Genomic DNA, 16,945 nt, shown 5'->3' with positions numbered 1-16,945 from the left:
CATTTTTAGCCTGGCTGCTCTTTCCCCCACGGATCCTCCTTATCTGGCCGTGGCTGCAGCTCCCGGCAGCTGCTCCGTCTCTCAGCCGTAGCCAGTGGGAAGAGAAGCTCGGCTGAGGGGGGAAGGACTGACGGACAGCGTCAGAGGCATGTTGCGAGAGAGATATAAATGCCATTAAAGTGCGGGAGATTTTCAACAGCTGTGCCGGAGAGCTTCTTAGTGAGTTGAAATGGGGAGGAATATGCAGCAGGTCCTCTGTTTGCCCGTGCTAATATGTGTTAGCATGTTTAAATGTGCTCATAGGCATTTTGAAAACATCATTTGAAATATGAAAGCATTTTCAGAAAAGAGCATTTCCAATGCATAAGCCTCTGTGACCACCTGTGCACGCTGTCTCTGTGTGTGTGTGTGTGTGTGTGTGTGTGTGTGTGTGTGTGTGTGTGTGTGTGTGTGTGTGTGTGTGTGTAAACCATGCTGTGCTCAGTAAAAATGTAGTCCCACGCAAACCTGCGACTAGCAGTCAGCCGCCAACCGGCACAGCATGCTTGTGTGTTTACGATGAATCACTTGTGTGGTGACCTATTTGGGCCATCTGATGTCAGGTTTCATTGTCCATGCTAAACCGGGTGGGATGGGCAAAATCACGTCAGCTGCTGCTTAATCCCCCAGCTCATTCCACCAGCAGGCTTGCTAGCTCTGTGGGCGGGCCGCCAGAGGCTGATATTCAATGGCGCTATCACCTTTTTCAAAAAACTACAAAAAAATGCAATTTCTATGTAATAGCACCAGAATCGATTCGAATCTGGCAAGGCTGTAATCTAAATGGGAGGTCTTAATAACTGGCAGGGAAACAAGGATATTATGGTCTTTCCAGAAAATAGCACTGTGGCTGACTGCTGTCCAGGGTGGGAGAAAATCTCGACGCCACGCTGACACTCCGCTATGTTACATGTATGATCCTGCGATGTTACTATGGGGACCGCAATGTCTGAATCGCCGGGTCTTGAAGTGAGGGATGTGAAAGCTCCCCTCTGTTTTGACCTGCAGTCTCCTGTACCCCCACACAGTTGAAGTGCTGACAGGAAGTGACATCAGAAAGCGTGTGTCCCACGCAATGACAGGAAGTGACATGTGAATGGTGAGGAGGTGAGCGCTTGCATGGGTGAGACACATCCGTGCTGCTCCTGCAATGAGATGCGAAATAGAAAGGACTATAAAAAGACCCAGTGGTGTCATGAAAGCAAGGGTGCTATAATGACTCTGTAATGAGACATGGTGCTGCAGAGGAATGCATTTCACACACACACACACACACACACACACACACACACACACACACACACACACACACACACAAACTCACATACCAACACCCTCACACACACATATGAACAAACCTGAACAAATGCTCACACATCGACACACTGTTCACAGATCCTGAAGCTCACACACACACACACACTCTTGCCCACAAAAATATACACGTACACTCATATCCCACACAACCCATTTTGCAGGCCGTTCTTGTAAGGCTTGAGGGATTTAGTGGCTGTGTGGGTAAGATGACTGAGGAGAGGAAGCCTCGAGTGCACTGCTGCTGCTGCGGCGGGCCGCGGCTGCTTCTGCTCCTGCTGATGCGGCGGCTGCGGTGGCAGCGATGGCGCTGAAGAAATAATAACCTGTGGGAGAGCCGGCGTAGCGAGCCCAGCGCTCGAGAGCCAGGGCTTACCAGGCCCCCACGCCACCACTGCAGCCCAGAGTGCTCGCTCGCTATCTCTCCAGAGGCCAGCTGCCAGAGGCTCAGCGGAACCGGTCTCATGATACGCCGCTGCCCGCTTACATTATGGGCTGCCTGAATATCATACCGCTCCGAAAATGAGCTCCCTGGGAATCCTGTTCCGAAAAAGGCAGAGATAACCAGAAAATCGCTTCTCCAGTCCCACTTTGAAGGAGTAATGTGGGGATGATGGACTCAATGGTGGTGGCCCAAGATGGCAGGTCTCGTTGGAAATGTAAGAACGATCGCATTGATTGGGGAGGCTGTTGAGTGTATGTGTGTGTGTGTGAGAGTGTGCATGTTGAAGGACGGGGAAGGTGGGATCCTCTATGTAGCGTTTGTTCTTTTTTTCTGCCTGCACGTCGGAGATCATCTGCATTACAGTCATCTAGAGCAAGTCAGCACAGAGCCTCAGTACTGTACACATCCCCTGAGGAGAAAACACACAAGGATAGGCGCCAGCCTTGATTCAAGTCGCATGACCATCCACACATCACCTACAGCCAAAACGGAGAGGGGGGGGGGGTGTCCTCCCCATTCCAATCAAAGAGGGTTGGAGCCCACAAACGAATCCAATTCAGAAGGGAGGGGGTTGGGGTCATAGTTCTGTGCTTGCAGTCGGTCTGACAGGTTTAGGCTGTAAGCCTTGGCTCAGAAAGGATGTAGTGTAGTGTGAAGAGGTGGTAATCTCCTGCCCCAGCCCCCCCGATCCCCATCCCCACTCTACCCCGGTGTGAGGGAGCCATTGATGTGGTGCTGGTCATGGCACAAGGTCGCTGGTTTTATATCCGCTGTGAGTTATCCCCTGCTCACACCAATCTGAGCATCTGGTATGCAGGCGTTTAACTAGTGTCTTGAGAGGGGCAGGCGGTCGAGGTCGACAAAGCACAGTGGAGTGGCGTTTGAGCAGGGCCAAATGAATGATTACCTCCGAGCCCCTGTCATAATTCACTATGACCTCAATCTGCCACTAAAGCTGCTCAGTGATGGATATGCTCGCTTTTTAGGTGCCTGGCTCTCACGTCAAGCATAGTTAGATAGAGTCAGTGCTATCTGTTGCTGCCATAAAGCAAAACAAACCCCAGGATAGAGCCATGCCACTCCACAGCGCCAACCTACAGTAGAGATGAAATTGCTCCCAAAATTTCGAGTGTGCGCACTGTTTATCTATTTCTCTTCAGAATCCAAATCATTTGGTTCCTGAACTAAGTGGCTATTTCATTGAGCCACCAGACGAGAGAGACAGAGGGGCTTAATAACGATAGCTGTTGAAATGACAGGATGACAGGAGCCCCAATTTACTTCACAGTTTGCACTTTTTGAATGGTTCTGACATTCAACACATCCAGACAGTAGAGAAGAGATCTGAAATCCACCTGAAATTATTGCACTTAAGTGAAAATACAAAAGCCTCTAATCACAATCAAATCATCTCCTCCAATAATCCATATCTGTTGGCACAGGGAAAGCGTTTTTATTTATTCTTTTTTTTGTTTGTTTATTTGTTTTTTTCCCCTGATAACAATAAACAATAGTAAACACTTAGTCATGTCTCAACCCCCATGCTGTTTGGGCATGTGGCAAATCTTATTGTGTGTTGGGCATTTTTTGGCTTCAACGGTGAGCCATCTGGCTGGTCAGCGTCCGTAGGAGAGGGGCCAAAACCAAGGCAAAGTTCATTTGCTTGGCAGGAATAAGACAACAAAGGATTTCTGGGGGTGAGATAAAAAGGCGATTTATACATACACAAACCCCCCCCATTTGGCTGTGAACTTCTCAGGATGTCATTGGAGGATGCCATCGACTGGACAGGGAGTCTGTATATCTGGTCACACATTGGAATTCAGGGATGAAAGTCTCGGCACACCCAATGTTTTGGGGCTTTGCCTGGTTGCGAGTGCAGTTGGCTTGTGTTGGGGGGGGGGGGGGGGGGGGGTGAGGGGGACACGGCTCAGCCATTAAAGGCAAAGGGGGCAGGATTAAGCTGCGGTTTCTCCGCCCCAGGGCGGCCATCTTTCATCTCCCAGTCACCCCTGGTAATGCTTTCAAGAGGGTAGCCATCCTTGACATCTGCTTCCTCTCGCTGGGGGACTGGCCACTGTCCTGTGGAGAGCGCTTCTCCGTGGAGCTGGCCCCGCCGCCTCTCTCTCCCTGCCCGCTCTCAGAAGCAGGAGCGAGGAAGAAAAAAAAGCAGACCATGTCCTTAGATCCCAATCTCTCAGCGATGTCCTACATGGACATAAGGAGCCTGCTGATAGTCATCACAGTGACACCGTGAGCTTGCACAGGACGCAAGTTGCATGCGGTATAGCAAATATAGCCCTCGGGTCAAAAGGGAAATAAAAATCAGGACACTAGTGCTATGTGTCGCTAGCGCAGGTCGCTACAATCTCTCTTTCCAATCTCCTGACCTCCGAGGAGCTGTCTTTTCAGCAGTGAGCAATCTGCAGAAGTGTGTAAACACACAGCCGTGCGCAGTGGTCCATTATAGCAATACAAGAGGACAGATCAATTGTGTCAAATGAGGTGATTGCTGGAGGAGGACAAGGCAGTAAACCTGAAGGAGCGGACATGAAAGCACCTCTCATTTATACTGCAGTAGAAAGGAAAAAAGAGATGACATTGTGTGCTGCAATTGCTATGGCGCAGGGACATAGCACATTGTATGTTTATTCATTCAGTGAGAGGCTCTCTGCAGTATGTTTTGTCTACTTTGTTGTTTAGTGTAGTCTTATGTGCATCTTTCATAAACGTGATTGGTATTTTTTGTTTGTTTGTTTTAGTTTTTTTTACTGCACCTGCACCTGCTCAGAGGCTGATGCTGAGAATAAGCCAAAGTGGCTCCAGTGGCACATTATGAGAATGTGTGTTTATGTGTGTTCGTCAGTGTTTGTGTGTTTATATGCGTTTATAGGTGTCCGTCAGTGAATGTGAGTTTATACGTGTCCGTCAGTGAATGTGAGTTTATACGTGTCCATCAGTGAATGTGAGTTTATATGTGTTTGTGTGTTTATGTGTGTCCGTCAGTGAAAGTGTGTTTGTATGTGACCCTCAGTGAATGTGTGTTTATATTTGTTTGTGAGTTTATATGTGTCCGTCAGTGAATGTGAGTTTATACGTGTCCGTCAGTGAATGTGTGTTTATATGTGTTCGTCAGTGAATGTGTGTTTATATGCGTTCGTCAGTGAATGTGTGTTTATATGTGTTTGTCAGTGAATGTGTGTTTATGTGTGTTTGTCAGTGAATGTGTGTTTATATGTGTCCGTCAGTGAATGTGTGTTTATATGTGTTTGTCAGTGGAAGAAGTCGATAAAATGAACATCGTATGCATATTCATGTCATTATTATTCCAATGATCACTATTTGGTGTGTGGGTTGCAGAGGTTGTAAATTGAAATGACTATACTAACTAAATTGCTTAATAATTATAGCCAATTTAGAAAGCTGCTGAGCAGTTTTTTTTTTTCATTAAATACAGTGTGCACGTGAGTTCTCTTGCTCTCTGCAGTAACACTGGAGCTTGTTGCCATGCTATTTCACACGTGTCAAAGTGAGTGACTTCAAGATATAAATCTTGAGATATGAAGAGGCATATTCTGCCACAGGCATAATGTATGCACTGTGTTGTACCTACGCACAGTGAAATGGTTCTCGCTGTTGTAAGGAGCAAAGGCAAGTGCGTGGGATGGAGAGAATAGTGTGGCCACAGAGTCCTATTAAAGCACCATTACAACCATTATGAGTGTTTTGACAAGGCTGCTAGCAGGAAAATCAATAGGGAGGTAACATGCCTACTACTGCCACATGTTTCTCTCTCACATGAGAACTCCACACAGAGAGCTTTCCCTTCCACATATACAGTGCATTTCAGGCGAGCTTTTACATAATGAAAATGCACACAGTGCAGCTGGTCCTTTATATCCACATGATTATACAGTACATGACATTCTGTAATATCTGTCCTATAGTTTGCAATGGGAGGCCATCTGGGCTGGTGGTTTGTCAGATTGCTGCACATTACTATCCCTATGCACCTGGATATATATTTCTGAAGGTGGAAGAGAATGTAATCATTCAGTCGCACAAGCAACAGCTGCCTATGTAGAACAATGCTACAACCTGGTGTGCCATGGTTTCACAACTGTCTCGAATAGCTTTTTCAGTGATCAAACCTTCACCACGTTTCCTTTCCTTACCTTTTTGTCTTGGCTTCAGGCCTTTTCCAGAGGGCCATCATCCAGAGCGGCTCCGCCCTGTCGAGCTGGGCCGTCAACTACCAGCCTGTCAAGTACACACGAATGCTGGCTGAGAAGGTGGGGTGCAATGTGCTGGACACCATGGACATGGTCGACTGCCTGAGGAAGAAGAGCGCCCGCGAGCTGGTGGAGCAGGACATCCAGCCGGCACGCTACCACGTGGCCTTTGGCCCGGTAATTGATGGGGACGTCATCCCCGACGATCCGGAGATCCTGATGGAGCAAGGTGAGTTCCTCAACTACGACATCATGCTGGGCGTCAACCAGGGCGAGGGACTGCGCTTTGTGGAGAACGTGGTGGACTCCGAGGACGGCGTGTCAGGAAATGACTTTGACTTCTCCGTCTCCGACTTCGTGGACAGCCTGTACGGCTACCCCGAGGGCAAGGATACGCTCCGCGAGACCATCAAGTTCATGTACACCGACTGGGCCGACCGTGACAACCCTGAGACGCGCCGCAAGACGCTGGTGGCACTCTTTACCGACCACCAGTGGGTGGAGCCGTCAGTGGTGACGGCCGACCTGCACGCCCGCTACGGCTCCCCCACCTACTTCTACGCCTTCTACCACCACTGCCAGAGCCTGATGAAGCCTGCCTGGTCAGACGCGGCGCACGGGGATGAAGTGCCCTACGTCTTTGGCATCCCAATGATCGGCCCCACAGACCTATTCCCTTGCAACTTCTCGAAGAACGACATCATGCTCAGCGCCGTGGTCATGACCTACTGGACCAACTTTGCCAAGACTGGGTGAGTTCCTCCTCTTCCATCTATTACAAGACACTAGCTAAACAGGCTGATTACAAGACACTAGCTTAACAGGCTGATTACAAGACACTAGCTTAACAGGCTGATTGTAACAGCAGATGAACCATGACTATGTATTTCAAATTCAGCGAATAGCTCCTCACAGTCCTGCAGCCTTCTGTTTAGTATGTGTGCTCAAACACACTCAGGTATTCGTACAGTGTCCTGGCTCTGTAAATGACAAAGTGACGACCAAGCTGTAAACAATTCCAGGCAACGAACACATTACATTTGCACACATGCACATCTGATTGGCTGGTGAACTCAAATATAAACAACCTTAAACCAGAATTACAGACTGTAATATCAACACTAAACTTTAACAAACATAATTTGTTAAATAGATATGGTTGGGTAAATGTGTGGGTTTGTTTGTGTGTTTGCATGTAAGTGTATATGTGTATGTGTGTGTATTTTTTTGTGTATGTGGTATGTCTGGTATGTCAGTGTGTCTGTTTAGGAAACCATAATGGAAACATGCTTGATATGGATGTATGAGTGACGGGGATTGATGATATTCATGGGAAGGAGGCCAGAGAGACATAGAATTATCAATGAAACATATCACACTCTGTCCCACAGCTCCATCGATCCACACACCTCTTTCTAGTCGATTACTGCTTCCTCCAGTTGCTCCCTCTCCATGTTTTTTTCTGGCCAGCTCAATTTTACCCAGGGCACAAAGCACTATAGATTTGTATGAGGAGTGCTTGTAATCAGCTCTAACAACACAAATCTAATTTGATGACGGCTGTTACCAGAGTGAAATTGATTAGTTGAAGAGGCTCCCCTATGTATTTTTGCTGTTTCTCCTGCTTGCCATAAAATGTAAGCATGTCACCTGACCTGCACAGAGCACTATGCGTGTGTTTGAATGTGCGCTACACAAAACAATGAACACGAGCTGGGAGCTCAAATGCTGTCAGCAAAAACGGTCCAGATGGATGGGCTCAGTTGGGTTACCCAACATTCAGTGAGATTTCTGATTGACCCTCTGGCCAAACATCTGTCTGATTCCAGACTCTAGGCTTTTTTTGGACGTGTTGTGCTCCCTAAATTTAGATGTGGAGCACGAGAGGCCTTCTTTGGCTCTTTTTATTTTCTTCTTTTTGAGCCGCTGCAAATGATCCTGATGTCAGGGGACTTTTGGCTCTTCGTTGATAGACAAAGTCACACACACACACACACACACACACACTCCCAGATCAAAATAAATCTCCCATGGCTTGCCCTCCAACCTTAAACTTTTGACCTCCTCTCGAAACTTCAGAGGGATAATAATCTTGCAGCCTCTTTGCTGCTCATTAGACAACAAAGGCCAGTATTTTTCAAATGAGAATACTTCCCAAAAAAGCTGAAGCCCACGCGCACCGTTCCTTCTGTGTCCGGCTCAGGAAGTCGATTTTGTCCCCACCGCTGTGAGGTTTAGTGTGGAGCTGTGGCAGCAGTGGCACGGGCCATGATGGGGGGGCTTTTAAGAATGCAGCCTCATGGAGTCCCCTGCGGTCCAGGCATTATTCTAGAGGAGGGATTATGTAGGGTCTAGCAGTGGGCACTGAGCTCGTAAAGAGCCTGGGATTAGATGGTGGGATAATAGTGTGCTCAGAGTGATGCTCAAAGGCTCATTTTGCGCAGCTGAGAGGAAGGACCAAACCACTGGTCCAGCGGGGGGGGGGGGGCAATGAGCGAGGGAGGGGGGGGGGCAATAAGGAGGTGGGGGGTTAGGGAGGGAGAGGGAGCGAGGTGGGGGCAAATGCAGTTTGCACCACCTCCTAACCCCCCACCCTAGCACCACCCACTCATCCCCCACCCTCGCACACCCACTAACCCCCCACCCCAGCGCAATTACAGCCTCTCCCTTCCACTCCTTTCCCTGTGCAACTCTACACACAGATTATGACCTCCATCTCAACCAATGAACCCCAGCTGTGTCCGTCGACAGTTCCCATAGCCCGTATCTTGCCAGAAGCTTGCAGTGCCGTCGAGTTTTTTCCCCCGTCGCCTCCCACCCCCACCCCCTCTCCACACACACACATGCACACACCCTCCACCGTGCTCTTACACGGCCTTCCGTTCGGAGGGAGTGTGCTTACAGCTCACTCGCGTTCTGTAATGAGCTGACCTAGATTGTACTTCCTGCCATGGCACTAAATCGGATACATGTACTACATTATGTCGAGCTTGTGTTTGCCGCATGTCAACAGCATGTACTATTCCCCAAAGCTGTGTTTCCTCTTTTTTTCCATCCCCTGCCACTCAGCAGTTCCCCTTTCCGCTTTGTGGTGTGCTTTAGTACCCGTGTTTTTTAAGTCATAGTGCTCGCGAACAGGGAAAGCACACCCTCTGCTTCGGGTGCTAGTGTTTCTGCCACTGCCGTGCTAAACCCCTAGCCCTACAAAGCGATACTGTGGTTGTTCTCTACAACTGCAGGAGAATCACAGGGCTGTTTGTCTAAGCTCTTTTCATCCAGGCCTGCTTTGCCTGGTGGGAGGCACTGTGCCATACCCTGCCGAGGTAGTTAGTAAGCAAGACGTCGACGGGCCCTTTTTTCCCCAGAAATGCACTTCTTTTTATTCCCCCAGCTCTCCTGCGAGCTGTCTCTGAGGAGGGAGAGCGCATGCCACTTTTAGAAATGAGCACCCACCGCCACACAACACCTCTCTGAGGAGCATCCAAACACAAGCTCTTGAAATTCACGGTTGGCTGCCGAAGAGAAGCTTTATCTGAGGTAGCGTCGCTTGAGAGTTCAGCTCCCCCCGTAGATGGGCCTGTCTTTTGTATGAATAAGCATGAAAACTGTTTGTTTTCTGCAAAGCAAAAAAAAATCAAACGAGAGAATGTCAGCAGTCCCAGGACACTACCCGTCACTTCATCGTTCCTTGTCTCATTAGCTGACAGATTCTGGAAATGTTCGTGGTCCAGACTCGACAGCAAGTAAGTTTCCAGTGATAGCGTTCAACAGTAATGATCTTCAGATTAAGCAGATTAATTACCGTCTGTTGTCGGTGAACAGGCAGGCAAAGGAAGCATTGAAGTAAGAGGACACAAAGAACTTCCTGCCCACCAGCCCTCCTTCCAGCCGTCATACCCAAACAAAGAGTTGAGCCGACTCAAATGGCATCCGACCTCGTCACAAAAGCTTGATCTCTTCCCAGGCGTTGTCTTAATTGCATCCCTCGCCAGTCCCTCTCTCGATTCTTTCCTTTGTCTCACCTGGAGCTAGCGCCAGCCCAATTGACATTTAACAAGGGTTACATATGGTTTTGCGGAACAACCCCCCCCCCCACACACACACACACACACACACACACACACACACTCAATTAAAGCCAGTGCTTGATAGCAGATTGGTCGCCAATACCCTGATTTGCATTACAGAAAGTAAGGAAGTGCCGTGGCTTGTTAAGGAGCACAGAGGCCATTGATTGGGCGATGGGGTGAAAGAGGAATGTAATGAGGCGGGGGAGCGCCAGGATGCTCTGTGATCCCACACTTGAGGTGATGATGGGGGGGGGGTGGGCACTGGACAGGGATGGGCCTGGGGGGGCTGGGCTGGGCAGACACGAAGACACGTGTTGGCTGTCACTCACCAGCCCCTGGCCAATCAATACCCGTCGTAATGAGGAAGTGGGCCGTGAGTGGGCCCCCACTCTGCTCAAAGTCATCGGCTCACCTTGGCAACACCAGAGCTGGCCGGAGCCCACGCCGTCCACACAGGTGTCCACCCACCACCTGCCTGCTGCAGCAAAAGTGCAGTGAGGCCTCCGAGGTCGCTCTCAAACAGCATCCATAAATGCTAAAGCAGCCGTCTGCCTCCAGTCCTCACCCATCATTAAACAGGCCGAGGAAAGATGCAAAGTGCACGCTGGAAGGTGAATTGTGTTTCGGCATTCACTGTTGTTTGTAAAAACCTGTTTACATGATGAACAACAAGACTTGAATGGATAAATGTTACCCAAAAGGCAAATTGGAAAAATACAGCTACAACTTATATATTTAGTTTATAAATACCAGCTTGACTTCACATCAATGTTATTGAATTTCTATGGAGCGGTGGTTTTTAATTAAATGACTAAACCTGGCTACAGAATTCACAGACCTTGCCACGAGAAATAGATTCTTGTTTTATGCCTGAGGGTCTTTGAACGTGTCTTTTCAGATTTCAGCCGGGGCAACCTTCATGATCACTCGAGCGCTCTAAATTGCCAGGGGATGAATAAGCAAAGGAGGTGCATCTAATTGTTGTAAATTCACATTTTCTTTCTCAAGCACCATTTGGCTGCTATCTGGATGGGACAGGGGCGGGGGATTTTCTCTCAGACTGCAGTCAAGCTCTTGTTCTGTTTCAAAGTCATTCCGATTCTTGAGCTGAGTATCACTTCTCTTATGTTCCACAAGTGAAACCTGCCGCAGTTCTCTAATGGTGCTTCTTCACACGGCCTTTCGGAGTGGCAGGTCCACCAGGGGGATGCTGGGTAATCTCTGCGCATACTGAGGCCCGGGTCTCAAACCAAGGTCACCTGGGGTCGATAGGCGTGCTTGAGTTGGAACTGATGAGAGATGAAGAGTGCTTTATAGCACTGGGCCCAAGTGCCCGAGCCATATGAAAACATCAGAGGAAATCACAGAGGCCATTAAAATGCCTGCTTTTATGACTGTAATGATAGCCTCTGCCTCAGCCTCACCCCTGACTGGGATCCAGCGTCAGTGGAAGACCTGACAGGACGCTATCAGATGCCCCCTGCATGGACCAGCACACACACACACACACACACAAACACACACACAAACACACACACACACACACACACACACACGCACACACACAATCTAGGTTATAAGGGGAACCCAGAGGTGAGGCTGCACTGCCATCAGTGCAATCATTACAAGGGGGGGGGAATGTTTTCTGTTCATTATTGACATTGCCACAATTACCTAGCATGTGCGTGTGTGTAATTAGATAAGGCACGCAGTTGTTCCCTAATGCTGCAAATCAAATTAACCAAAGATGCTGCATTGATTTGCGGGGCACACTCTAAATTATTCATCTGCTCTTTCACTATGCCACCCCAACAACAACAACAATAACAACAACAACAACAACAACAAGAAAACACAGGGAAATAAATGCAGAGAAGTGAGAGCCCTCTGCACAGCCAGGCCTACACAACCACGTTATGTTTATGCTACATAAAGATTGAAGTCCAAGGATCTCCTGTCCACTGACTCACTCTGCCGCAGCGCGCACTGGATGGAGCATTATGAAGAGTGTGGGTGCCGTAATGGAGATGCCAGGGTTTCCCATTAACTGAGATTGGCCCTGGGGTCGCAGATTGTTGCTGGGACGTGAGCCGCCACGGGAATTCATAAAGAACCCTGGTGCGGTTTCATTGACGTCCTGCTCGCCGGCATGTTGCTCCACGGGAAGATCAATATGACCTTACCTTCCAAAGTCTGCTCCTTTGAAACTTAATTACTGATATGCAGCTACAAAGTCATCATAGTCCGGCTGCCAATATTCATCGGGGATCATTACCAGCCTAATAAAACAGGTTATTTACGGGGTGCTCTGCTGACATCCAGTTGCGCCGGGGGATTTTGCTCCTGCCATCTCAATTTGCCTCTCCGTTCCCAGTAGCATTGACCTGAAAAAGAAAAAAAAAAGACTTGACAGGCAGAAAAGAGCAGGAGGGGGGGAAAACGAGTGATTTTCAAGCCTTTTTTTTAAAGCATTTATTTTGTACTTTCTATCCGAGCATTTTTACTGAGGCAGAACAGAAACCGATGCTGAGCAGAAGATCTCTGTATGCATCGGAGAGTTGGTCATTGTGAGGGAAAGCATTTATGGAGATCCTGCCACAGATGAGTGACCTGCCAGACTCGGATCTTATTAGCAAAATGACAGGTAACTCCTTGCAGTTTGGTGATCCTCATGGCGCCATTAATACTTGTAGATGTTAGGATGGAGATGTGTAAATCTAGCAAAGGTTTACTGCAGTGCAGCACTTCATAGATATAGCAGAGAGACCCAGACTCACGTCTGACTGCACTGTAAGGCAACACGGAGACTTGCAATTGTTCTGGAATGCCATATGTTAATACAGTCGATAAATCAATAGCACCATGTAATTGGAACCGTTGGCCCATCCTGACCGTAAGCCCTGGCAGGGAAACACTGCCCCCTGGAGGCCAACCTGGGCTACTGCGCCCTCAGAGCCCCTCAACTGCCATCCACTGCTCAGTGTGTTGACTAATTCTGTCCACTTTGCGTTTGTATACTGCTGATGCACACGGTGCCACTGTCCCAAAGCAATTAGCAAAGGGCCTGCACTGCTGTTGTCTTTTCTGAAGAAGGTCTCTCTCCCTGAAGCGCATCTAAGCACGCTGACTTATTCATATGTGTTTACTCTGAGAGCCTGTGTCCTGGTTTTCATGTGGGGGGATAGGGAGGATGCTCTCCGACCTGATTTAAACCCCACGAGGGCAAAAAGACTGAGAAGATGCACTGAGATGCCACGCCAGACAGGTCCTTAGAGACGGGGGGAGCGGGGGAGGGAGGTCAGAGTGACTGTTCATATCACCACTGCTCTTTCATGGTATACTGGTTCACCAGGCAGCCATTGGGATGATCAGAGCCATGAGTGTACGTGTCTGTAGTGGCCAGAAATGCTGTGGTTTATCTATTAATCAGATGAAATGAATGTTTCCAGTCGTGTTGTATCAAATTCATTGTGTAGGTGGTGATGTGTTTTATTTTTTTGTGTGTGTCTTTTCCAGGGATCCCAATAAGCCAGTGCCCCAGGACACCAAGTTCATCCACACCAAGGCCAACCGCTTCGAGGAGGTGGCCTGGTCGAAGTACAACCCCCAGGACCAGCTGTACCTGCACATCGGCCTGAAGCCACGCGTGCGCGACCACTACCGCGCCACCAAGGTGGCCTTCTGGAAGCACCTGGTGCCCCACCTGTACAACCTGCACGACATGTTCCACTACACGTCCACCACCACCAAGGTGCCGCCACCCGAGACCACGCAGAACTCCCTGTCCACCAAGCGTGCCAACGGTAACAACAAGGCGCTGCCGTTCAACACCAAGAGGCCGCCCATGTCGCCGGCGTACAACAGCGAGAACGGCAACGAGCCGTGGAACAGCGAGGAGGGAGGGGTCCCCCTGGTGGTGGAAAACCCGCGCGACTACTCCACGGAGCTGAGCGTCACCATCGCCGTGGGCGCCTCGCTGCTCTTCCTCAACGTGCTGGCCTTCGCCGCGCTCTACTACCGCAAGGACAAGCGCCGGCAGGACTCGCAGCTCCAGCAGCCCAGCCCGGCGCAGCAGCGGCAGGCCAACGCCAATGACCTGGGACTCCACGCGCCCGAGGAGGAGATCATGTCGCTGCAGATGAACCAGACGCACCACGAGTGCGATGTCGGGCCCCCGGGGGGCATGGGGATGGGGGGCGGAGGGGGCGGGGTCGGGGTGGGAGACCCCCTGCGCTTGGCCTCGCTGCCCGACTACACGCTAACGCTGCGCCGCTCGCCGGACGACATCCCGCTCATGACGCCCAACACCATCACCATGATCCCCAACTCGCTGGTGGGCATGCCCAACATGCACCCCTACAACACCTTCACGGCCGGGTTCAACTCCACCGGCCTGCCCCACTCACACTCCACCACCCGCGTATAGCTTTAAGGAGCGGAGCACCAGCCCATGGAGGCGGGAGGCGGGGGGGGAGGGGGGAAGGAGAGGAGTGGTTGGGCGGGGGGAAGGGGGAACTCTGGTTTTATAAGCATCATGGAAGCAGGAGAAGGGCCATTTAAAGAGGAATAAAGTGTTTTAAATAGACTTTTACTGAGGGGGGAGTCACAGAAGCTCTTTCTGGATGTCACGTTGTGCAGACCTGCCAAAACAGAACTGCTCTCTCCCTGCCCTTGCGGAAGGGTCGGGCCTTTCAGCAGTATTTTTTTCTAAGAATCATTTTAAAAAGAAGCCTTTGTAAGCAGACTGGGGACATATCAACATTTTTTTCTTGAATAAATAACAAAAAAAGAAAAGAAAAGTGCTTTTTATTTCCCATTTTAGTCTCTTGTGGGAAACTGTTATCAAAAACTATGGCCTCTAAGATATCTGCATAATATTTGTGTTGCTTGAGTTAATTTTGTTTCAATGCCTTACAGAGAGCTTGTTTTTTCTCAATTTCTATTTTTCCCCGAAGGAACAAGTGGTGTGTAGTTCTGAATGATTGGATTGACAACAAGAGGAAATACAGATGTAGAAAATGCATATAGGATTGAATCAGCATCAAGCAACTCATTCTTTGGTTGCCTACCCTGGAAACAACGACATACATTTTGTTATCTTTTTAAAGTCCAGGAGTAAGGATTAGACTGAACCAACAGAGGAGACTGTGCAGAAAAGACTATGTTACTGTGATTGTTCTGTTAAGGAAAAAAGTGCATATTTGTCTATCTGATCTGATCTCCACACCGCACACTCACACATCATGCTCCAAGCATGGGTGTGCTCGCGTGCACAATATGTGAGCATGTGGCCATGTTTGTTTTTACGAAATGAGGATACTCGGTGTGTGTCTGTCTATGTGTGTGTGTGTGTGTGTGTGTGTGTGTGTGTGTGTGTGTGTGTGTGTGTGTGTGTGTGTGTGTGTGTGTGTGTGTGTGTGTGTGTGTGTGTGTGTGTGTGTGTGTGTGTGTGTGTGTGTGTGTGTGTGTGTGTGTGTGTGTGTGTGTGTGTGTGTGTGTGTGTGTGTGTGTGTGTGTGTGTGTGTGTGTGTGTGTGTGTGTGTGTGTGTGTGTGTGTGTGTGTGTGTGTGTGTGTGTGTGTGTGAGTGAGTGAGTGAGTGAGTGAGTGAGTGAGTGAGTGAGTGAGTGAGTGAGTGAGTGAGTGAGTGAGTGAGTGAGTGAGTGAGTGAGTGAGTGAGTGAGTGAGTGAGTGAGTGAGTGAGTGAGTGAGTGAGTGAGTGAGTGAGTGAGTGAGTGAGTGAGTGTGTGTATTAGTCTGTGTGTGTGTGTGTGTGTGTGTATTTGACTGTGTGTGGGTGTGTGTGTATGTGTGTGTTTCCTCTTTTTAGTTTCTTGAGTGTTTGTGTTGTGGGGGAGGGGTGGGTGGGGGTCTTCTCTATCATGTTGATTTGGTTCACCACAAGTAGTGTTTCAGCTGCGTCTCTGGTTGTCTGTCTTTGCGAAATAGCACTTTTGTTCTTTTAAAAACAGTTATATATGTCTAATTTTGCTTAAAAATTACAAAATAAATCTATTATTTTATGTGTAAGAAAAAAAATAGCTAAAGATTCAAACTAACTGACATGATCCATTGACTTTGTACGAGTTGTGCTCAAAGGAGACAGTCGCCTGTCTGCAGTGACTAAACTTCAATCAGAGCAGACGTGTGTTTCTTTCAATCTATATATATATATAAATATGGGCATACATTTATATATGTATAGGGCTTTTATGAAGATTAAACTCCAATAACCTGATTCAGCAAATCAGCACAGTCATCAGACTGAATGCACCAGTGTACTGAAGCCAGAACATTCAGTGTTTGTGCCATTTGAAATCCTTTGTCCATCAGCTGAGACAACAGACATCTTTTTAAAAGCTCTATGTATATATTTATGTAAAAATATATTTAGTATTTATTTATGTATACAAGATGTATACATGCTGATTGTGCCATGTGCCAAATTAAAACCATAAAACTGGAGAAAAGAAGGTTTCATAAAATACTTCTTTCTTCATGCAATTTATTTTTTTCATTCTCAGAAATACTTATGTCAAATACTGATTTGTTCAACTTGAGTTGCCATTTTAATGGGATTATTAGTGAGCTCTCAGTCCTATTCCCCTCAAGGAGGCCATCTTCTACCGCAACCTTTGCTTACCTTTGTCTTTGCGCCAGGGGAGTACCAGAGGCAAACACTTCTGTGAGTGCAGATATAATTACAGAATTACCAACAGAAAATCAAGAAGAATGATTCAGCAGTCAAGGGGGATCTTAGCAGCACGCACACCCACTTCATGGTAACTGTTTCCTCATATTTCTCCAGGTATGGGTGATGGATTTGGATGCTTGGTTTAGACACCAG

The 16,945-nt window shown here is 48.4% G+C and overlaps 1 protein-coding gene across 9 annotated transcripts in view; it reads left to right on the top strand.

Annotated features, from left to right (window-relative positions):
* Positions 1 to 14,526, top strand: part of nlgn3a (neuroligin 3a) — a gene marked incomplete at its 3' end in the record, with an annotated part of 85,459 nt that extends 70,933 nt beyond the window's left edge. For all 9 annotated transcript variants that reach the window (XM_080840998.1, XM_080840996.1, XM_080840991.1 and 6 more), the window contains 2 exons: positions 5,993 to 6,782; positions 13,617 to 14,526. In XM_080840998.1, the coding sequence (XP_080697124.1) occupies positions 5,993 to 6,782; positions 13,617 to 14,526 (1,700 nt within the window). The remainder of the gene's footprint in view (positions 1 to 5,992; positions 6,783 to 13,616) is intronic.
* Between the last annotated feature and the right edge of the window lie 2,419 nt (positions 14,527 to 16,945).

The sequence above is a fragment of the Sprattus sprattus genome (assembly GCF_963457725.1).
Source record: "Sprattus sprattus genome assembly, chromosome: 6".
Lineage (NCBI taxonomy): Eukaryota > Metazoa > Chordata > Actinopteri > Clupeiformes > Clupeidae > Sprattus > Sprattus sprattus.
The sequence above is the reverse complement of the archived record's forward strand: the minus strand, read 5'-3'. Positions and strand labels throughout refer to the sequence as shown.